This window comes from Microcaecilia unicolor, chromosome 11, assembly GCF_901765095.1.
Source record: "Microcaecilia unicolor chromosome 11, aMicUni1.1, whole genome shotgun sequence".
Lineage (NCBI taxonomy): Eukaryota > Metazoa > Chordata > Amphibia > Gymnophiona > Siphonopidae > Microcaecilia > Microcaecilia unicolor.
In genome coordinates, this window is record NC_044041.1 from 62,489,974 (window position 1) to 62,513,979 (window position 24,006).

A 24,006-nucleotide genomic window follows, 5' to 3' on the forward strand; every position below is an offset into this window, starting at 1 on the left:
CTTTGGGGCACTATATCTTTTCAGCCCCCCTCACGGCATCCACAAGGGGAGCACTGTGGTGAGACTGAGTATTCTACTATACATTTGCCTAGACTCTTCTGTAGCCCCATGTGCACATGAGAGTGCTGGGCGGACTTCTACTGTCTATGTCCCAGAAATGCCAAAGAAAGACCATGATCAAGTATTTTATATTACATTCATTGTTGGTTTAATTATGAATTGATAATGAGTGTGACTGTTTTACCCTGTGCTGTCTATTAAAATGTTCTATTATGTATTGTGTTGACATTGTAAGTAGTATACTATGTCATACTTTGTATTGTTATTTGAATATTTTTACTGTTGTAATTGTCTTATTGCTCATGTTTGATTTATCCTTACTGTACACCGCCTTGAATGAATTCCTTCAAAAAGGCGGTAAATAAATCCTAGTAAATAAATAAAGTTGCTAGCGTTCAGTGGAGGAACTCCCACACCACCCTATCAAATGCTTTTTTTTGCATCAAAACTGATGATCAATGAAGGCCCCTCCCTCCCCCCCCCCCCCCCAGTACCTGCCTGCTCCAAAGCCACTATTATTTTCCAAAGATTCTTAAAACCACTTGTTCTCTCATGAACTCCACCTGAGGGGCAGCAATACCAGAGCCAATCCATTAGCCAACACCTTGGCCTCAAACTTTAGTAGAGATATAGGATGATGAGATTCAGGTCTCTCTGGGTTACCACAGAACTATATTCTCAGCCAATTGGAGGGAATCCAGCAACTCTCCTTTAACAATAATTGCATTTAAAACAGTAGTGAGAATAGGGGCAAATTTATCTTGTAACAGTTTATAAAATTTGCTACAGAACCCATCTGGACCCGGGACTTGTTCAGTGGACTCTGTTGTTCCACTTCCTCTACTTCTATGGGAGCATTCAACCTATCCAGATTATACCTGTGGGAGATCCAGGCTGGACAAATAAACCTCACGCTCCAAAGGGGATGGGCTCTGTTGGACTAATCTAGAAGTCTGAGAAAAAGGACTGAAAAATTTTTTTGGACCCTTTCATAGGATTTATGCAACTTCCCACTGTTATTCTGCAATGTCAAGACTTTTTCAGGAGCCTGGGACCTCTGCATCAGCCTAGCCAACAGTTGTCCACTTTATTAGCATGTTTATAAAGGCAATATTTACAGTAAGCAAAAAACTTAAGGGCTGATTGATGAATCAACAAATTCAGTGTCTGCTGAACCTCCAATAGCAAGCTTTTATAGTGCAGTGTTTGATGCTTACCATATTGTTGCTACAGAAAAGTGACCCAACCCTCTAATTGTAACAGTTCCTGATTCCAAACTTTTTTTTGATAGCTAGAATACACCAAAATTTCACCCCTCAAAACAGCCTTTCCTGGATCCTAATAGAGTACAGAGTTGCTTACACAAGCCCAGTTCCATTGCTCATAGCATTGCTATTTTTCCTTTATATAATCCAAGAAGTATGCCTCCCGATACAAGTTCTTAGCGAACTGCCACTGGGGTGGAGGCATAGGGCCCACCGAAAAACCAAGAGTTAATACTACACAGGTGTAATCGGAAATCTCAATGGGTCCGATATCTACCTCCACTTTGGGAAATAGGTCTCTGGTTATAAAAATATAATCTATATAGTGTGGCATGGGCTCTGGATAAATTCGTATAATCCCACTGTGTGGGGTGAAGTGTTCTCCAAGCATCCAACAGACCCAACGCTCCACAGTCCAGAAATCCCCTCCCCCACCAGAGCTCCCCTGGAAGACCCCCGAGACATATGCCATCTGCCCAAAAGAGGGTCCTGTGTTTCATTGAAATCTCTTCCTATAATTATTGGAATATCATAATATTGGTGCAAGAGTTTAAGCAGGGAAATTTTTAACATAAGTATTAGGCACATAGCTATTACACAAAGTATATGCAACACGATCCAGAGTTACTAGGGCAAGGGTCAGGGGAGGGGTCAGAGATGACCTTGTGGGTCTCCACTGAAAGCCCTTTATGGATTAAAATAATCACTCCTGCTTTCTTATGGAGAGCAGGTGCATGGTAATAGTCCCCAACCCACCATTTACCTAGTTTCTCATGCTTGACAGCAGTGAGACGAGTTTCCTGTTAAAAAAAAAAAAAGCCAGTGATGCCTCCCGTTTATGCAAAGCTTGAAGAATTTAATTGGAGAATGGATATCCCCCACATTCCAAGTAAACATCTTTAATAGCTTAGAAATCCTTACATAAGAATTACAGTTCTACATGACCACAGCCAACAAAAGAACCAGAAGGGCGTCCCAGCCACCACCACTACAACCTTACTTTAAATGAAAAACAATGTAAGTGACCCAACTATAAAAACCACACCAGGGATGCAGCCATTAGAAAAATCCTGCATAGCCACCTCGGTCCTTGATAATCCACTACCTACCCACTAGTCCATCCAACCTCTACCTCCCATTCTCCATTCCGTCCTTCTCCAACCTCCCCCCCCCCCCCAACCCAAAGTAATCACCATAAAGGTATTACTTATACAGAAGCAAGAAATTCCACCTTACTTTACTTACAAACCATGCAAATCTGAGACACACCACTCAAGCTCCTCCTGCTTATCCCAAAATTAAGCCCGATCTGCAATGATACAGCATATACCCACAGCAACAGAATATTAAATTTTTGGAGACACGTAAATCAAAAAGCGCTGAAGGGGTGAAATTCTACGGCGCCCCCGCTCTAAAAGTATCTAATGTCCAACGCAGGGATACTGCACATCCTGCCACAGAAAGGCATCAGCTAGGGCAGGCCATTTGGTGGATTGAGGGGAGCCCCTGCAAGTCCTTCATCTAAGGAAGGAACACAGGTTCCATGGTGGATCATCTGGGGAGAAACGTAGCGCTGAATGGTGGGCTATCAGCAAAGAATAGAGCAGATGTTACACTCCAGGTAGTAAATGTAATCCACCAGTCAGGCATCACTGTACAGAGCCTTAACAAATCATGCAAAGAACCCAAAAAGATACAACCAACCCACAAACTGAAACAGCCTCAACCTCCTAGGTTCAAAATAGTCCAACAAATGTAAGGTTCTTGAAGACCTGAAGCGACATACCTTCAATCTTTATGGGAAACCTCCAGTCCCTCCACAAATTAAGCAGCCTCAGATGCAGAGTCAAAATATTTTGTAGCTCCATTGTGAGTTACACAGAGTTGGGCAGGGTAAACCAGAGTGAAACAAACATTCTTTTGCACCAATTTTGTGCATATGAGTGAAAAAAGCTTTCCATGCCACAACCTGCTGCTGAATAATCCTGGAAACACAACACAGGTGTGTCCTCATAGTTGAGCTCTTTGCCTCCCTGAATAGCTTGCAATATTTCCATCTTGTGCATGTAGTTAAGCAGTCTGAAGATTACCAGTGCATGCACCCGCCAGGGACCCAAACGATAAGACCTCTCAATTGTGAGAGTGCCTGCTACCAAAGGGAGCTGGAGTGATTCCATTAGCCATTTTTCTAAAAAAAAATCACACAACTCCCGCTCCTGCAAAGTTTCTGTTAATCCCACCAAGCAGAGATTATTCCTCCATGCTCAGTTTTCCTGCTCATCAAGTTTGACCTCCAGAGAGTTTAACCACCCAGCCATTTGCAGTTTATCTTGCTCCAAACGTGGGACAACATCCTCCACTGCCCCAACTCTCTCCTGGACTGCTTCGAGATCCATAGCAAAGGAAGAAAATTGCTGTTCCATCTTTCCATCGTCTCAAGTTTGTCAAGAATCAGTTGAAGTTGCTTACCTAGCTTGTGCTCCAAAGCTGACTTCACCTCCGCGGTAACTTCTGCCACCCATTCGGAGATAGGGGAGGGGGGAAGGCGTTGCGCTTTTGTCAACCGTCTTGGAGTCTCCAGAATGGCCCTTGTCACAGTCCTTGGTTTTAATATTAGAAGTCATAGGCATGACGAGCACTCACCAGAAGCCCCAGTAGTATTCTGGTTTAACACTCTGACCTGGTAAAACTGCAATAGGAGACTTATAGTGCAGCTAAATAGCAGATTACAGCGGAGAAGGTCCGGAGCTTTCAGTCTTTCATCCTCACTGCACCATAGCCAAACTGGAAGCCTACATGCCTTCATTTAAAAGTGAAGGAGTTGTGGGTTAGGATGATATAGTTTCCAGTGTGTACTGATGGTGCAAAGTGGATGTCTTAAGAAATTTCTCACATGCAGTTATTCCATCTGCATGGGGAATGCTGCGGCCATTGTGAGCAAGAGAATAGCTGAAGATGAGACATGTGGAGGCTCATTTTCAAAGCACATAGACTTATGAAGTTATGTGGAGGGGCATTTTTGAAAGGAACGTCCATGTTTTGATATGGACGTCCTCGCAAAACGTCCCGATCTAGGGGAAACTCATATTTTTGAAACAAGATGAACATCCATCTTTCATTTCGAAAATACCTTTAGGGACGTCCAAATCCTTAAATTTGGTCGCCCCTAGACTTGATCATTTCTGATTTTTGGCGATAATCGAAACCAAGGACGTCCATCTCAGAAATGACCAAATGCAAGCCATTTGGTTATGGGAGGAGCCAGCATTTCTAGTGCACTGGTCCCCCTGACATGCCAGGACACCAACCGGGCACCCTATAGGGCACTGCAGTGGACTTCATAAATTGCTCCCAGGAACATAGCTCCCTTACCTTGTGTGCTGATCCCTCCCCCCCCCCCCCCCCCCCAAAACCCACTACCCCCAACCTGTACACCACTACCATAGCCCTTACAGGAGAAAGGGGGCACTTAGATGTGGGTACAGTGGGTTTGTGGTAGGTTTTGGAGGGCTTGCTGTTTCCTCCACAAACATAACGGGGGGGGGGGGGGGATGGGCCTGGGTCCGCCTGCCTGAAGTGCAATGCACCCATTAAAACTGCTCCAGGGACCTGCATACTGCTGTCATGGACCTGAGTATGACATCTGAGGCTGCCAATCGATATTTTTTGAGGGTGAGAGTGGGTTAGTGACCACTGGGGGAGTAATGGGAGGTCATCCCCGATTCTCTCCTGTGGTCATCTGGTCATTTCAGGCACCTTTTTGTGCCTTGGTCATAAGAAAAACACGACCAGGTAAAGTCATCCAAGTGTTCGTCAGGGATGTCCTTGTTTCTTTCGATTATGGGTCAAGGATGTCCAAGTGTTAGGCATGCCCAAGTCCCACCTCCGATACACCCCCTTGAACTTTGGCCGTCCCTGCGACGGAAAGAGATGGGGACACCCAAAATCGGCTTTCGATTATACCGATTTGGACAACCCTGTGAGAAGGGCGCCCATCTTCTGATTTATGTTGAAAGATGGGCATTCTTCTCTTTCGAAAATGTCCCATTTCTACAATAGTAACCTATGTAACTTCATAACTCTATGTGCTTTGAAAATGAGTACCTCAATATTCTTAATTTGTTTGGAAATCTCTAATGTCCTGGAGTTCATCCATATGTATTTGTATATCTTGTTGAAGTCATTAACTGTGCCACATTCATTTCTTTGCAGCCTCATTAAGCAGTTCCTTCCAAGAGCAACTGGTCAGGAAGAAGGGGAATGAGCTTTATCACTGTGTTATCTACCTGGCACCGGGGGACTACCACTGCTTCCACTCACCCACTGACTGGAGTGTGTATCACAGGCGCCACTTCCCAGGTAGCCCAGTGCTGACAGAGCACTAGTAAAAGTTTCCCTTTCCCTGGTGTTTGGGAAGAGCTGATTCCCTGCCCAGTGAACCGTAGCAGGGCTGTGTGGTGTGAGTTTTATGAGCAAAAGCTCTTATTAAGGATTTTTTTCTGAGACATATTACATTTTGTACCTTATTCTCTTGTTTATTCAGTTTGTAATTAATAGATTATAAACTCTGCAGAAAAGGGTCTTGTAAGTGTATGTGTCTAGCAATGCACATGAACAAGGGTTTTCAATCCAGTCAGATTTTCAGGACACCTACAATGAATATGCATATGAGATATTTGCATACAATAGAGGCAGTGCATGCAAACTTATCTCATGCATATTAATTGTGGGATCTCTTAAATTAGACTGCTGATACTGTAAAGTACTAAACCAATCCATTCTCCATTAAGGATTACTGTAACTACAGTACAACACTGATTATCTGGACTATCCTCTGCAGGGGGTGGTCCAGATAATCATAAATCCGGATGATTGGACATACTTGGTGAAAGGGAAAATTACTTTTATTTCGGCAGCTCTTATTAAATGGCAAAAGGAGTACAGGCTATCTCAACTTAAAACACAGTTGGTAGATCATGAAAATGGGAGAGTGAATTTTGAGTGCTGCAACACTGACTTTTGGGCAGTGGCAGTCTGCTTCTCGACTTGCTAGCAGTGGTGAAAAAGTCCAGCACAGTACTGTGGGCAGCACTGGTCATGGTCGGCAGCGGTGCACTTCTCTAAGTTCTGCAAGGTAGTGGTGGTCCTCGGAGCAGAAGTGAGATTATAGCTGCCCCAGGCAGTGCCTTTGAGGAAGGATGCCTCCCTCACAGGCACTGCCTGGGGCAGCTATGATCTCCTTTCTGCTCCAAGGATCAGCACTGCCTTGCAAAAGGTTGCTTGGCACGATATGGAGGAGTGGCCTAGTGGTTAGGGTGGTGGACTCTGGTCTTGGGGCACTGAGGAACTGAGTTCGATTCCCACTTCAGGCACAGGCAGCTCCTTGTGACTCTGGGCAAGTCACTTAACCCTCCATTGCCCCAGGTACAAATAAGTACCTGTATACAATATGTAAGCCACATTGAGCCTGCCATGAGTGGGAAAGCGCAGGGTACAAATGTAACAAAAATAAAAATAAATAAATGCCAACAAACCGGCAAAATTGCTTAAATGGCAATTAAATAGCAAATAAAGAAAACAGTGACTAAATAAAACTGGCAAACAACTCTGTTATCAGTACTTCAAGTACAATGGTAAGTATTTTTGCTAAGTTTTACCACCTCTTCTACACCTCCCAAGTTTTGTCCAATCCGGATAGTCAGTGTTTGGACCACCTTGCACTGTACATAGAAGAGAGGACACAACTTTGTCACTGACGTATAGAGATCATTCCACCACACTGATGCTGCCTACAAAGAGAGCAGGCATTTAATCAGGTCTCTTGGGTGAGGAAAGTAAACCATTCTCTCTTCTGTCTCCACCAGGGTCCCTGATGTCAGTGAACCCTGGCATTGCTCGATGGATTAAGGAACTTTTCTGTTATAATGAGCGGGTTGTGCTGACAGGAGGATGGCAGCATGGCTTTTTCTCCCTGACAGCAGTAGGAGCTACAAATGTTGGTTCCATTCGCATTTATTTTGACAGAGTGAGTATAATATAAAAGTGAAACTTAACTGGTGTAATAAAAGTGACAGATTTCCCAGCTTGAAACTAGAGTATGAAATGAAGAACTGCCTAGTCTGATCTTGGATTTTTTTTTTTTTGTTTCACAATCTGAATATGATTGACTTGGTTGTCCTGGTTTTTTGTTGAATTGTTTGACACTTCATCTCCTTTTTAGTAAGTTTTAGTAATTGGATTTGTAAGGAGGACTTTACTGAGGGGGCTGAAGGGTTAGTTTTTAGAATGGTGAGAGGAGGGGACAGGAGTTTGCTCACTGATATCTTGTTTTATCACCTACATTAAGGACCTACAGACAAACAGCCCACGCTACAGCAAAGGCTCCCACAATGATGTCAGCTACATCAGTGGCAGGAATCAGGATGGCATTGCCCTGAGGAAGGGGGAGCAGCTGGGGGAGTTTAATTTGGGATCAACTATTGTTCTCATCTTTGAGGCACCAAAGGACTTTTGCTTCAACTTGAAAGCAGGACAGAAGATCCACTTTGGAGAAGCTATGGGCTCCTTGTAACTGACTGCTGCAGGGATCACAGCTTAAGAATTTTGATGATATATCTTAAAAAAGCATCAAGGTAGAGGCGTCCATATGCATCAGGACCTGCATGATGACATTGAATCCATGCTTTGTGGAAGGTGTGGGTACATGGCCTGGGTGCTACAGAAGTGAAAGACTCAGCCTACACCACTGTCCAGCTTACATCGAAAGTGTTGGCCTAACATTTGGGGGTTTTTTCTTTGGGGGGGGGGGGGTAAATCACTTTCTCCCCTTGTCACCTGTTTTGATTGAAGTTGTTATAAATTGCAATTCCCTGGCGGAACTGATGATATTTTGGCACCAGCAAACTTTATGTAACATGCAGCTAGCTCTGAGTTATTAGCTTTATTTAAAATGTGAGTCTACTGTGCAATTGTTCAGTCAAACCAGTACTCATGTATCTTTTATTCTCATTGCAAAGATGATACACAAGCAAAAATATTGCACTCTAATAACCTACTGTCCTGAAAGCACGAACCATGAAGCTGGAAGTTTGTGTGTAAGTTACAACTCAGTTGAAGAGATCACCTACTGCCAGTTGGGTTTTCAGGATACTCAGATTGAAAATGTATGAGATAAAGTAACATATATTGGTTTTTCAACATATGCATAAGTTCTCTTGCATATTTATTGTGAATCTCCGTCCTGAAAACCTGGCTGGCTATAAGTGGTACTAAGATACTGTTCTACTCCCTTTCTCAAAACGTAGCCATGTTGTGCTGAATTGTCTAATTTTAGGGGAGCTAATGGACCAATGAACCATCAGAAATGGCAGCAGAGAAGCAGCATCAGATTTCTACCCATTTATGCTGCCACTGGAAGTCTGTTCCATACGTCCTCTTGCATTCCTTTTATGCTGTCTTCTCTTCCGTTCCATATTTACTACAACCTGTTACATGTGAGTAGATCACTGAGTTGCTGCCTTCAGGTACTCCTCAAACAATCCCATTATGCAAGAATTTTGTGCATTATATCTGTCAGAACAGCATAATCACTGTCAGAGTAATAATTAAACTTTATCAGAGATGCAGTATTTTAAAGCTTTGACATAATATTCTACGAGGAGTGGCCTAAGCACCATAACTAGGGCTGCAAGTTCTAGAGGATTTGACTATAGCAACCTGTAGAGCCAAAGAGGTGCTCTAAGTTTCAAGTAGTGTTTTATAGCGCTGGCCACGGTTGTTGCCACAAATGCAGCAGTTGCAGGTGGCACTTGCTTTGTAGGTTACCAGATCAAAATCTATAACCACAAAAAGTTAACCACTTGTCTGTCTTCTCTAGAGCCCATCTTCTGCTGTTTCTCTTCCCCTTCATCTAGCAGCTCTCTCTACCTTACCTCCCCTGTTCTCCCCCCCCCCCCCCCAAAAAAAAAATACATTCTACAGGACCATGTAAAATCTGGTGGGAAGAATAACTATGCACCACTGTAAAATGTAGAATTCCACCAGGGGGATATTAATGAGATTATCAAGAGATGACAATTTCTTAGTTTCTCCTTTTTGGCGATTGTTTTTTCCACTTCCACATTGTATTTAACCCAGTTGTCATCCCCATTTTATTTGAAATCTTTTTCTGGATGACAAGGGACTTATGCCTTGTATCTATCAATCACTAATAATAAGTTCCCACTTGTTTGGTCCACATCAGGTTCTCAAGGCATAGCAGGTGCTATGTAAGGATTTTGACAAAGATGTGTGTGGTTTCATTTTGTTTTTTTGATCCACATATTCCATTGTTGTATATGCCAGGGGTTTTCAACCCAGTCCTCGGAGTACATCCAGTCAGCCAGAGTTTTCAGAGATATCCAAGGACTGGTTTGAAAACCTCTGGTGTATGCAGTGAGTGCTTCTAGTACCTTTCTGGGTTTTGTAGCTGAGCCATGCTATTTTTATGATATTTGGTTGGGGTGGAGGAGTTCTACATGGATCATGCTGGGTGATTTTGTGAGGGTATCCATAGCTCCATGAATATCTGCCACCTAATAACTGCTTGGTTTTGTGTCTGACATTTCAAACTACTCATGACTGGAGTAGTTTTTTTGGATGCATGCTTGTATTCCACAACATAGCAGCCAGCGCTGTGGGTGCTTGAGCACCTCCAACAGTGAGCAAATGCCTTCACTTTATCCAAGTATGGGTAATGTCATGTGTGATTGGGCGTGCCCAGTCATTGTGAAAAGTTGGCTCCTATGTTCCACAAACACACATGTAGCTATCACCCCCTACTCTTTGATTTTGTATCTGATCCACAACAGATTTTCAGGACATAAGAATATTTACCAGAAATACATGCACACAGTGACAATACCTGATGAGTTGTTAGTTGTCTTATGCTTGCTCTATTTTCAGGCAAGGTGAGAGGTCTATGAGAAGGGAAAATTTTCAGGGGAAAGGGGAGTCCAGGAATATTTGTACAATCGCATAACCTTACAAATGTTTGGGTTTGCAGCCATTCTACGCCAGAATTTCAGGACGGACCAAGAGGACTTAACCAAGTGTAGTGTTCTCTTTATGCAGCTGAAGAGATGCACATGAGTGTGTAGACAGTTTGGAAAGTAGTTGCCATTAGTTTTGCTTTCTATTATGTCTGTAATCTAGAATAAGTATGTGAGACTGAAAATGGCTTCTTCTGAAGTAAATTGTAATAGTGCTATAGCACAAGCCTCTTGTTTCTGTCTATGATCAGTGGTATTTGGTAATTTTTAAAATAATGCACAATTAAGTATACCTCAAAGAAAAATATTTTAGTAAGATGTTGGAAACAGTACTATTTAAGGAAAAGTAGATTCTTGGCTCTGAGCAGATGTTTGTCTCTCAGCCTCTTTTTAGTGTGAACTGGTTGTTGTTTACCAAACTCACTCATGTTTTACACACCTACAAGGAGGCTGTTTTTATTTTAACCCAGGCTTTTTTTTTAATGTGTTAATCTCTTCTCTTACTCATTGTATTTACATCTGTTGTAAATCTACCCCAGGCAGGCTCTGTGGGTACTGAATTTATTTCTACACAATAAACATACTCTTACTCATTTTTTTTAAGGGTAATGGTGTTTACATATGAAACTAAGTACAGCCTGCAGCCATACAATTAAATCAGTTTTGTATTTTCAACATATTACTTCACAATGGCAGGAGAATACATGGGGTTGCAGCTTCAGCTGCTTTGGATCTAAAATTAAATATACTTTGTATTGCTCTCGCTTAGGGCCTTATTTACTAAGCTTTGCTGTAGGCGTGCACACTTTTTAGCATGTGCTAATGCTAAAGACACCCATAGGAATATAATGGGTGTCTTTATCGTTAGTGCTCGCTAAAGTGTGCACGCCTACATGCAGCTTAGTAAACAGGGCCCTAAATCTAGAAGAAACATGGAGTCAAGAGATGGAGCTAGAGTCCATTAAATCTAATTTTCTACTCATGCATAGATAAGATCTTACAAAAGTGGTGTATGCTAATTGCTTTCTAGAAAGAATATCTATATCTTTCCACTCTTCACTGTACTGTGGGAAGATATAGTTATATAAAGATTACAGAACCTGTGGAGATGGTAGGTTGAAAGCAACTTGCCACCTGCACAGGACAATTTAGGGATAGGTTACTTTGCTGTGCAAAGTTAATGCATCAGCTGCATTGTCCAAGTGGGGAAAACCCACCCCTTCTTGTACTGGGGGCTAAGATGACTCTACCCTGTCACTGTGGTACGGCCACCAGAATTGCTGCAGCACTATTTTTTTTTTAACATGGAGTGAATTCTAATGAATGGGTAGTAGCCTACTATTTTTGTATGTGAAGAATGTATAAAGACAAATTAATTGCTGACACTTTGAAATAACAAAATAAAAGCTTATCACCACATTGGACTTTATTTTCTCTTTGAAATTAAGATTCAAGTACAAATAAGGTCCTGGAGGAAGACCACCTTTTCATCAGCTAGACTTTCTGCAATAGCACATTCTGCAAGTCGCTGTAGCATGTCAATATGCTACACAGGGTACTGGCTAAGTACCTTCTTAGCCTCAGTTCATTCTGACAACCAGGAAATCCTGAGAGCTCACAGATCCAGGGCTGCACGGATTTCATGGACACGGTTAATGGCAGATTGCACTTGGAGTCTTTCTTCTCTCATCACCTGGGTTACTTGTTCAATGTCCAACTCTAGCTGTAATATACAGACAGTTGTGTATAGTATAAATGTATGAATGAAGTACAATGCCACTACCATCAAAGCCAGCTTTCGCTCAAGGATCATTCTTCCTCCAAGAACAGCCTCCATACCTGCTGTAGGTCCTCCTTCACTTGTTGAATTGCTGGATCTTCTAGACTAAAAGCTCTAGCACTGGTCTCCAGCCACCGGTGTAAAACACGCACCTGTTTGCTCCATGTCCTACAACCAGATAAAAGACATTTGCAAACTTGTGCTTGAACCTGCTCCCCCTGACCCTTGTGTATGTTCTGAGCCACTACCATGCAGCAAAGTTCACACAGGGTTACATTAAAGCAGAGTAGAAAGGGAAGCACTATACGAGTACATCTACTGCCCCCACAAGACAAGTCTAAAATCCCTCCCATCCCCACACAAGCCAAGGCTCTAGGAAGGTGGGGAATACTTCTGAAACACTGAGCTCTAGTAGGAGATGGTACTGGCAGTTGTCTTTCAATACACCCTCTGAAATAGGGTCAGCTTGGGGAGGAAGAGATTTAGTGGCAAAATTCCAAGAGCATGGTTAAAGTCCATCCCCAAGACATCACCTTTCTAACGAGGATGGGGCCTGATATTTGAATTACAAAAGTCCAGGCTCTCATCTCTATAAGGGTGACTGTCTACAATCCCTCATCCCTGACCCTATGCCCTGGAATTTGAGAGGAAGGGGGACAGAGATCAGCATGATCTCTGAATTACTCTTTGGTAACAGAGGGAGCATAACTGCAGTAAATCCTGGCAGAACAGGCATAGGTTTAGCCCCTGCTGCGTAGGGGGCCTCATTAAACACACATTTGGTTGCTCCTGATCATACTGACCATGGGTTAATAATTTTAGTGTTCCTTACTTGAGACTCTGTTTATTGTCCTGGTAATGCTGCATTTGATGTCTAATCTGTTCCAGCTCCAACTGCAATTCTTTTTGGAGCCCTAGTTCTTCTTGCAAATCACTTTTGCTTTCTTGTGGTTCTAAAGGGGGGGGGGGGGGGGGGGGCGGAAAAAAAAAACAGGTCACGTCTCCATGTAAGGTTCCAAATTCATTGTAACTGTTTTGGCAGCTTACCATGACAAAAATTTTGTTCGACTGTCCAAGCTTGTTCTATGTTTAAAAGTGATCAAATGGGGCATCTGTCATATTCTATCATGCTTAAAGCAAACAAGGTAGGCATAAATGCTGGATTTCAGAGAGAAAGGGTTCAGGCCAGAGAAAAATCACAACTACTTGGTCTTTGCCCATTTATGTCTGGATCTGGAGCGCTGGAACATCATTCTCTAGAAAGCAGCACAAAGCTCTGAAATTTCAGGAGTGATGTTCAACAGACTTCAAATCACATCATGCCATTTTTCTACTAGTTCTGTGTCAACTGCAGCAACAAAGGAAAAGCCAAGCTGCAAGCTGGCTCAGCCTCAAAGCCATTGAGCTCAGCATACTAACAATGGCCAGTTCCAAAAAGTACATCTATTTTGCATATGTCATTTGCAATGATAAGCAGTGGCTATCCCATGTCTACGTGGTTGATAGTTTTATGGACTTTTCCTTCAGGAACTTGTTCAATCCTCTTAGAATCCAACTGTGTTGCACACCTGTTGCTAGAGGATATGGTCAAGATTGCAGAATCTTATTGATCTCATCCCATGTTCTTTTTCAACAGTGTGCTAGATCTTTTATAAGTAAAGTTAGCTTGGGGAGGGGGAGGAGAGTTGCAAATCAAGATGAGTGCCTTGGGCCCTGCTCATCAAGCCACCTCCTTTCTCCATCTCCCACTCAGAAGTTTGAACATGTGGGTTCTATTAGTATAGTAAGACTGGTCAACACCATACATTCCAACTTCAGGAAACTGGCAGAAGCAGCAGACCTAGATAAGTGCTGCTCTCCTGGCAGTGGCAGGGTAGACACCCAGCTTCCTGCATGTACAGGCTATTGCCCAGGGCTCCAGGACAAATGCTTCAAAGTTTCACATTGGGACCAATTTCACAAGTTGTCATCAATAGAAATCAAACAAAATAAAACATGGAAAAGAAAATAAGATACCACCTTTTTTATTGGACATAACTTAATACATTTCTTGATTAGCTTTTGCAGGTTGCCCTTCTTCGTCAGATCAGAAATAAGCAAATGTGCTAGCTGACAGTGTATATAAGTGAAAACATTCAAGCAATTAGTATGACAGTCTGACAGGGTGGGAGGATGGGGGTGGTTAGGAGGTATGCATGGGGACATCAAAGCATATCATTGATATTCTAACAGGATAGGTGTGGATAGGTGAGGGGAGGGTGATCAACAGAGAGATACAGCTTTATGGTTTATAATGGGCTAGGAACCCCAGATCCTTGTTAAGTCCTTTCTGTTGGGTGTTAAAATATTCAATCATTCTGACTTCAAAGGTCTTACGTTCTTGTATGGTTTTAAAGTTACCTTTCAGGATTCTCACTGTGAAGTCACTGGTACAGTGTCCTGGTTCTGTAAAATGAACAATACTGGTGCCTACCTTGTTCCCACCCCTGTTGGTCAGCATTTTACAGGACCAGGACACTGTACCAGTGACTTCAGTGAGAATCCTGAAAGGTAACTTTAAAACCATACAAGAACGTAAGACCTTTGAAGTCAGAATGATTGAATATTTTAACACCCAACAGAAAGGACTTAACAAGGATCTGGGGTTCCTAGCCCATTATAAACCATAAAGCTGTATCTCTGTTGATCACCCTCCCCTCACCTATCCACACCCACCCTGTTAGAATATCAATGATATGCTTTGATGTCCCCATGCATACTTCCTACCCACCCCCCTCCTCCCACCCTGTCAGACTGTCATAGTAATGCTTGAATGTTTTCACTTATATACACTGTCAGCTAGCACATTTGCTTACTTCCGATCTGACGAAGAAGGGCAACCTTCGAAAGCTAATCAAGAAATGTATTAAGTTATGTCCAATAAAAAAGGTATCATCTTATTTTCTTTTCCATGTTTTATTTTGTTTGATTTCTATTGATAACCTTAAGAGTGGACTAACATGGCTACCACACTCCTCTACTACAAGTTGTCATAAAACTCATTCCATAACAACTGTCCATGCTTGGGTAATATCTTGAAAACTCCTTGCACTCAAAAGGTGTCTAATCCCATGAACAGGAGGATGACTTGCCGTTCTCATCCCCACAAAATAGGGTTACAAATTAGTTTTACCAAAACCTACCTGTTAGCGTTACAGTGGAATGACAAGTCTCCTTTCTTGGAAAGTCTTTGCATGAAAGCAGAGAGGAGCTGCTGCTGCATGTCTGCTTGCTCTGGAGCTCTTTTTCCTTTTGTTGAGAGTCTGTATCACTGGCTCTGTGCCAACTCTTTTGTGATATGCTTGTACCCTGAAAGAGCAATAAGTCAGTCATACAAGTACTGTGTCCTTACTCCACCTTCCTCTTTCTAACCTATAGTCCTTATATCCACATCCCCCTCCCCCACACACAGCACTAGGACCGCTTTCAGATACCCACTTCATTTTTACACCCTCAAACTTGTTTCCTCCCCACACAGCAGAAGGGAATGGTATCTAAAATAGATGTTGTTTCCACAAATCAGTACCTCTTTCCCAACCCCATTTCACAGAATGATTTTTGCACCTGACTTTTCGCTCAAGTTGCTTTTGCTGAAGGCAAAGTAGTTGGACAGCAGCAGCATGTCAATTCGTGTTGTCCTGCTGTGCTTCTTTTGAATCATGTACCTCAAAATCTGTGCTTTTTTGAGGGGGTACTTGGGGGTACCGAGTACTGGCACCTTTTTTATTGTCTGCTAAAATTGGCCCATGGTCCCCAAGTTTTAATGAAAGAGCTCAGGCTTTACACACCAATTCTGCCTTGTCCTAGATTCTGTGATTGGTTGTGGGTGGCCTGGTTGTTGTGGGGTGGGTCCCTCAGTGATCACCCCATCCTTGAAGGGTGGCCTGGCATTTGAGTACCAGCACCTTTTCTTGCTAGGGAAAAAAAAAAAGCATTGCTCAAAATAGTTAGACCTTAGCAGCAATCAAGGCCTGAGCAGCAGGAGGAGGATGTGGCTAGCCCAGTGGTTCCCAAACCTGGTCCTACAGACACCCCAGCCAGTCAGGTTTTCGGGTCACTGCATGCACATCTCTCCCATGAATATTCATTGTGAATATCCTGAAAACCTGACTGGCTGGGGTGCCTCCAGGACCAGGTTTGGGAACCACTGGGCTAGACACAAGCAGCACAGAAAGCACCAGCTCCCTGACTCAGCTTGGATCCCTCGGTCACCCATGGCAATTGCACAGGAACCAGACAACTCTACGGGAAAGGGTAGATTATACAGCCCCTGCTATGGTATCAGAAGAGCCCACTAACTATAGCCTTTAAATGTACTAATCATGAACACACACATGCCCCATCATGGATCGTTCCAGCACAATACAGCCATGGATAACCACTTGGGGGGGGGGGGAGGGGGAGGGAGGAACCCACATGGAAACTCCAAAGTACAATGGTGTGGTTAAAGCAGCAACACTGTACGAGCCACAGCACAGTCCCATTTAAAGAACCCAAGTCTCTATCTGAAACATGAAATCTAGGCATTCTGGATTTGCTAAACTTGCCTTCAGCTCCAAAAAGGTTGTTATAGTTCTCCTCACGTGATGGAATTTCCAATTTTTTTTCCCCATTATGGTAGATTTTAATGCTCCTGCTGAGTCTTCTAGTGTGAAACCTCCCTTTTTGTCCCAGCCTTTGCACCTACTTAGAGCTACATTCCATAATAAACTAAATACACAGCATAATATAAATCTAGAAGACTATCTAGGACAGCACTCGCTAATCTTTCTGCAGCCATACTACTACTTAACACTTCTAAAGTGCTACTAGGGTTACGCAGCGCTGTACAGTTTAACAAATAAGGGCAGTCCCTGCTCAAAGGAGCTTACAATCTAATGGACAAAATGTGCAGTCATGTCTACAGAAGTTGTGCAACCCCTGGGTGGACGGTGATGGCCTATGGCAGTGGTTCCCACACCTGGTCCTGGAGGCACTCCAGTCAAATCAGAATTTTAGGATATCCACAATGAATATTGATGAGATAGATTTGCATGAGGTGGAGACAGTGCATGCAAATCTCTCTCATGAATATTCATTGTGGATATCCTAAAAACTTGACTGGCTGGGTTGCCTCCAGGGCCAGGTTTGGGAACCACTGTCCTACGGAGTTCCTGCCTACTTAAGTCATGACACCAGACACGGGTTTTGCTACCCACAGTTTGAGAAGCAATTAGATGTACAGTACATGTAAGCTCTGTTACTGTAGCAACTTACTGTGTCTGAAGCCTTTCCATGCAGCATTTGCAAAGATGAACGCACGACCTCTAAACATGGCTTTGGTTGACTAGGGGGGACTTGGTCAGACGTCTGAAGCAGAGCACTGATAATGCTCAGATCCTCTACTTGTCTGCAGAAAGGAAATAGCTGAATTTGTGTATAGAGTAAGACTTAAGAACACAGCTTCTTAGAAGTCACGTTTGGACAGTTTCCTGCCATGGACTGCATTTGAGCAGTTTCCTTAACCATTTGCAGAAAATTGTCCAGTTTTCTAGGTACCACTGATCCTTTCAAGCTGAACAAATAAGAAAAATGGAAGAAACTCAGGATGTATTGTAAAACTAGGTATCCTAACTTGTATCTGAAACTAATCACAGGAAAAATAAAACTAGGTATCATATCTTGTATCTGAAACTAATCACAGGAAAAACAACTTCAGCAAAAAAAAAAAAAATTTACCAAACTGTCTTCGTGTAAGTAAGGTGGTGGTGGGGGGGAAGGAAATGAGGAGTTCCATCATCTTAGGGCAGGATAAGCATTATAAGACCAGACCTTATTGTCATCCAGTAGCATTCAAGAAAGTCTGGGTTTAAGGAACTGTATTGGGGAGGGATCCTGAGGGTCAGGGAATGTTTTGGTTGATTACAGAAAAATGGAATGTTGTTATGTTACCTGTTTGTATTTTACTATACTCGATAAATATAATTTAAATAAACAAACTCTTGTCACACTATCACAAACAACAAACTAAGGAGGAAATCTGACTACCTCCTCTCCAGAGATTTTCTTACTTGACCACACTTCTGCCTCTTGCACTGGCCCCAATGCCCTTGGTATCTGCCCTATACTCCCCTGTGGGAGTGCCCCAACTCAGATTCTGCCCTCCCTTCAGCCCCCTGAGATCTGCCCATTGCAGGCCTTGGATCAAGTTCCATTCCTTAAACATAGCGAGACCTACCCACCAACAGCCGGATTCAGAAGCCTTTCTCTTTCCAGAGACTCCATCAAGAATTTGGGTCTTCTTGGCTGGAGGTTCACCTGGCGAATTGCAAGCCTGGAAAGAAAGGATGACAAATCATAGCTTTTTGGATTGGTGCAACATTTTACAGCAGTTCCTGGACTCTTATTATACAGTAGCACAGTCAAGGATGGCAGATAAAGACAATTTTGGGAATAACTTGTATAAAATGTTTGCATGTTTGGGCAGCTTGCCAGGTGCCCTTGACCTGGATTAGCCGCTGTCGGGGTCAGGATGCTGGGCTCGATGGACCTTTGGTCTTTTCCCAGTATGGAATTACTTATGTACTTATGCATGGTCCATCCAGTCTGCCCAACAAGGAGGCCAGAGCTGCATCCACCACTCCATGCAAATTACACTTGTTAATGACTGAACACTGGCATCAAACCCAGGACAGCTGGCAATTTGTTACCATGTGTAATCACACATTGTTCTACATGGTGCCACAATATCATACCACCATGCTAACAGTTTGAAGAGTGGTTTTATTATTATGGTCTCAGCACAACAATCCAACTGTATTGCTAATTAACATCATTTTACTTTCTAATTTCAACCTTAAAACGTCTTCCCCTTTCCCAAAGAGATACATAAAACCCACACCTAGCACATGATATAAAATGTGATATAAAATTAGAGGCTGACCAAAACCGGTTTTAAACTGTCTGAAAGCTATTGGCCGAAACTCATCCCCTGGTTTCAGCCAAAGCTGAAACCAAAACTCATTTGGTTGTGTGAACGTGAACCAGTGAGAGCTGCTGGGGATTGTCAAAGATTTCAATCTGCATCCCTCTGCTAACCCCACATTATCCAATCCAGAATATAATAATTAAAAAAAAATGAAAGAATATATTTTACTTCTAAACAAAATAGCCTCCAAACACATGGAGCACAGCTAATCAACCCAAACTAAAAGCCACAGTGCTTTTACAGTGGCTGATTTTGCACCACACTTGGAGTGACAGCTGATGTCATTAACTCCACAAACAGGCTAATTCCGAAGGAGCTTATATTATCCCAAATTTACAGACTGAAGATCCTGATTTTTTGTATCAAAATTTGGAGCATTCCATTTAGCACGTAAACTATTCTAGAAGATCATAACTGCATTAGTTGCAATTGCAGTACAAAAATAAAATACAAATAATAGCCCCCCTCCCCCATGACTACATTTCAATCCCTGGTGGTCTAGTTAGGGCAGAAGCAATGTCCCAGTCATGGCAGCCATTTTGAAAGCACAGCTAGAATGAGAAAGAGTAACTGGGGATTGCTCCTGCTCTAACTACACCCCTAGACCACCAGGGATTTTAAGGCGGGGGGGGAGGGGTCACTTGAGAGGAAGAGCAACTCCTAGGACCAGGAGGGAAGGGAAGGAGTCAAATGAGACAAAGTTAAATTTTTCTGCTGAAACCAAAAACATAGCTCAGAATTAAAATAACCTTTCAGCCGAAACCAAAACTGAGTAGAAAAAGGATTTTGGTCTGGTTTTAGTTGGCCTCTATATAAAATACACATATTTGATCCTGACCTGCCTTTGCCATTTTCAGAACGTAGAAGTCTGCACTGCATTGGTCGGTCTTCCCAACTTTTGGAGAGGCTGTCTAAGCATCACTCCTACCCATAACTCACCAGTCATGAGGTCATTTAAGTTTTATTTTGATTTCATCTTCTTGGATCCTTTAGTTATCCCATGCATTTAAAAATACCATCATCGTTTTTGTCTCCACCACCTCCCCTCTCCATGAAAATGTATTTCCTGATATTATGCTTAAGTTTACTACCCTGCAACCTCATGTCCTCTAGTTCTACTTCCCTCCAGTCTCTGTTAAAAGATTTATTAATACCATTCAAGTATTTGAACATCTATATCATATCTCCCCTGTCTCTTCTTTCCTCTAGGCTATACATATTCGGGTCAAGTTCAAGTTCACTTTATTCTTGACTACTGCCTACTGTTATGTCAGCTAAGCGGTTTACAATAACACTTTAACTGGAAAGAAAACGGAAGGTGGTGGGAAAAAAAAGATGAAACATGGAGGACAATTAACAATATAAAGTAAAGAGAGAGAGGATTAAAAAAAAAAAAAAGATAGGAAGCTGCTGCACATTCCAGTTGCACATCCCAGTCCCAGGTCTGCCTCCAAATGAAGTGTTTTATTAATTGCTTTAAGTAATGCTTTGAATTTAGTGATAGATGGTTCCAGACACAAATACAGCGGTATAGCTTTCCATAAAGGAGCAACCTATTCCCTTCTGGGGTTTTTTTTTTACAATTATCTATTCACATGCAAAACTACTTGTTAAAGAAATTTAAATTGAAGTAACAATCCAAAGTATCAATAACAACAAGAAATTATCACAGACTTAAAGAAAAAAAAATGTATCATCAATAGTAACTAGAAATCACAGATCAACCTCCAGCAAATATCACTAGTCCACAAAAATAGTGGAAATCCAATTCACAAATCCAAGGAAATTATAAAAGAAATAAACTAGCTAAACATATGAGTGAGTCACAACATTTACGCCCATAAGTGCGTCAGGAGGAACAACAGAAGCTTGAGACTCAAGAATCTTAGAATTTACAAAAGTGGTTCATAAAAAATATAATGAACCCGAGGATATTTAACCAAACATTTGCAAAGATGTTAAAGGAAGAACCCCCAAGGGACACAACCAGCTTCCACAGAGCCAGAAGAAAAGATCAGACAAGAAAGGTAGGTGTTGTGTGTTTTTTCTCGAGGCACCCGAAGGAAACTAAATAAGAGGACCCAGTCTGCACAGGGCTATATGTGAGGTTCTCTCGGTTTGTTCTCAGGTTTCCCCATCTGCTGGTAGGAGGACATATACCCACTCAGAGGGAATGGTCTGAAGCAGATGCCAAGGAATCTTAGAATTTGGTTAAGTGCTGTGGTTGATAGGAAATATAGTAAACTTGCTGAAATTTAACCAAACGTTTACAAAGATGTTGAAGGAAGAACAAAGCTCCCAATTCCAATGCAGTACAGTTAAGCAAATGGTATTATCACTTCCTTTTCTGTGTATCTTTAGATACATCAAAGTTTCCAAGTTTTTTTTGGTACTTCCTATACCGTTCTACAGGCATGCCACCTAGGAAGGTAATCTAAAAACTGGGAAGGGAGTGAGAAGGGGTAAAAAACAAACATCACAAGGGAGGGGCAAATTACAATTGCAAATAGGATAGTGTGGGGGGGGGGGGGGATACAAAAGGCACCATTTGAGTCTTCCAATGGATCACTTTACAGGATTAGGGAGGGTAATTGAGGAAAAGGCATCCTGAAATAAGAAAGTTTTCAGATCGGTTTTAAATGGTATCGGTGATATTTGAAGATGAAGGTGGAAGGGCAGGGAATTCCATAGAAAAGGACCTTGGACATTAGTCCCTTTGTTTTTAGTTGTAATTAAGCTTTCTCTGATCTGGGGTTGATTAGCATTGTATTGTACTCTGTTTGATGACCCTTGGTCTGTAAGCTTACTTTATGTTGCATTTTTCAATTCTTAATAAAGACTTCTACAAATTAAAAAAAAAAATAGATTCCCTTGTGTGCCCATGGATGATTTTTTTATGGCTTGGGAGTAAAAAAAAAAAAAAAAAAGAGACAAACTTTAGCATTTATGAACACGGTATCTTTAGTGTGAAAGAACATCTTAAGGAGCCAATCTCTGTCTGGGTCCAAGAGCACATGTAATCAAAAGGGTAGAAAGCATAGGACCAGTATCAGATTGCTGAAGAAAATATGTTAAATCTAAACTGTCTACATCTAAATGAGAGTTGGTTGTACAGCACCCTCTTTTTCTTTGCCTGTGGGAGATAATAGGCTCTGGTTAATGGTACTCGTGGAGAATAAAAATAAAAAAATCTTGTGTTTCTCTGTTAGCATTCTCAAGAACTTCCATTTTATGAAAAAAACAAATTCAGATCCTTCAATACAGCAGTCTCTCTCTCTCTGATGTACTTCTGTAAGCTCAGTCTCTACATCTTGAACACATTTCTTTAAAATCTAAAATATCAGCTTGAGAGGATTTCTGTTGTGAAACCACTCTCTTCATCTTTTCCATTAACATTCCAATCTGCCCTGATAAAGACTGCTCCAGCCACAAAATACCCTCCAATAGTACTTCCAAAGTTTATATATTAGATCTCAACAGTGTTGAAATTGAATGTTTTTCAGTAACAAGTTTCACTGAACTCTCCATCTGTACAGGAAAAAGTTCACTCCTCGAGTCTAGAATTGCTGTCGCTTGTAGCTGTGCAACCCGAGACACCTTAATATTTCCCTGGCTCTCCACCTTAGCAACCAGGACAGAGATGGTTGCTTCAGCTTGAGAGTCTACTTTTCCCGCCTCCAGCTGTTCAGTGAAGCTCCCATAAGGCATAGCTGGGCTAGCTGCAGCTCCAGACTAAGAGATGTTTTCAGTTCCAAAACCCAGTCTCTATTCGCTGGGATCCCTCTCCCTGCAGACCTGTCCAAATAGGAATGGTCTTGCATGCAATACTTCCTACAGTATAGTTCCGGAATGGGGGCTTCTCTTACCTTGATCCATTGACTTGAGGGTCAAGGTGATGCTCTATTCCTTAATTAAATAGCAGGCAGGGACATGGGTAAAACCCATCTTTAGATGGGATCAATTTTATTAACAAAACAGAACAGCATGGAACAACACTTGCAATACAAATACATAATCCTGCCTTAAAACTAATGTTCCAACCTATTAAAAGAAATACCACATATTTTTGAGTTTAACAGTCTGCTATCCCCGACTACAGGCCAAGGTGGGGGGGGGCTCTGTTTTTTTAACAACCTCCCAACCTCCTAGAACCAATTACCTCAAACACAGCAAACCCCCTCCAACCCCTTCCCACACTCCCATTTTCACTCTACCCTCTCACCAAAAAGAACACAGCTTTCTTTCTTTCTTCACATTGGACACAAACAAAATAGGCCCAAAGACTGAGCCTAACACATAATCCACCAGCCAAAATCCAGACCCGTAAGAGACTTTGGCCTATAAGGGCAGGCAAAACCACTGCAGCTATCCCAGAAGGGGGACAATGCAGAAAGGAGATATATACCACTTGGTTACAGAGTTGGCATAGCAGAAGCATTCTAATGAGGCTCCTGGAAAGATCCTTACATATATTTTCTTGAAAGCCTGATGTGCTAGGAGAGCCCATGCCACCTGCCAGTAACAGCCATTGCAAAGGCTTGCAATGGTATCAAATGTATTATATGACTGTGTCAGAGTTTAAGAAAGCATGAGACAGGCATGTGGGATCCCTTAAGGAAAAAAAATACAGTTATTGGTTATTGAGGATGGGCAGACTAGATGGGTCTTTTGGCCCTTATATGCTGTCATGCTGTCTATACGCTGTCCAGTTAATATGCTCTGCATACTCCTTATCCTGAACTATTAGCATATTAAATTTCACCTGGGCTTCTTGAAGGAGGCATTCCATGAAGTTCTTTCTTCAGTATTCAAGAGACGCCGCTAAAGGGAACAGGCTTTAACATTCTTTTGAATATAAATAAAGTT

At 42.2% G+C, this 24,006-nt stretch overlaps 2 protein-coding genes across 10 annotated transcripts in view; one reads left to right on the top strand and one right to left on the bottom strand.

The window, feature by feature from the left end:
- PISD (phosphatidylserine decarboxylase) overlaps positions 1–11,773 on the top strand; it is a 107,538-nt gene extending 95,765 nt beyond the window's left edge. For all 5 annotated transcript variants that reach the window (XM_030217601.1, XM_030217603.1, XM_030217604.1 and 2 more), the window contains 3 exons: positions 5,538–5,684; positions 7,190–7,350; positions 7,672–11,773. In XM_030217601.1, coding sequence (XP_030073461.1) covers positions 5,538–5,684; positions 7,190–7,350; positions 7,672–7,896 — 533 coding nt within the window. In that variant the 3' untranslated portion in view covers positions 7,897–11,773. The remainder of the gene's footprint in view (positions 1–5,537; positions 5,685–7,189; positions 7,351–7,671) is intronic.
- SFI1 (SFI1 centrin binding protein) overlaps positions 8,128–24,006 on the bottom strand; it is a 306,787-nt gene continuing 290,908 nt past the window's right edge. For 4 of the 5 annotated variants that reach the window (XM_030217587.1, XM_030217588.1, XM_030217589.1 and 1 more), the window contains 6 exons: positions 18,391–18,486; positions 17,430–17,562; positions 15,317–15,482; positions 12,967–13,087; positions 12,194–12,302; positions 8,128–12,077 (listed from right to left, as the gene is read on the bottom strand). In XM_030217587.1, coding sequence (XP_030073447.1) covers positions 11,970–12,077; positions 12,194–12,302; positions 12,967–13,087; positions 15,317–15,482; positions 17,430–17,562; positions 18,391–18,486 — 733 coding nt within the window. In that variant the 3' untranslated portion in view covers positions 8,128–11,969. Of the gene's footprint in view, positions 12,078–12,193; positions 12,303–12,966; positions 13,088–15,316; positions 15,483–17,429; positions 17,563–18,390; positions 18,487–24,006 lie in introns of those variants that run through there. The other variant, XM_030217590.1, reaches the window with a different exon arrangement.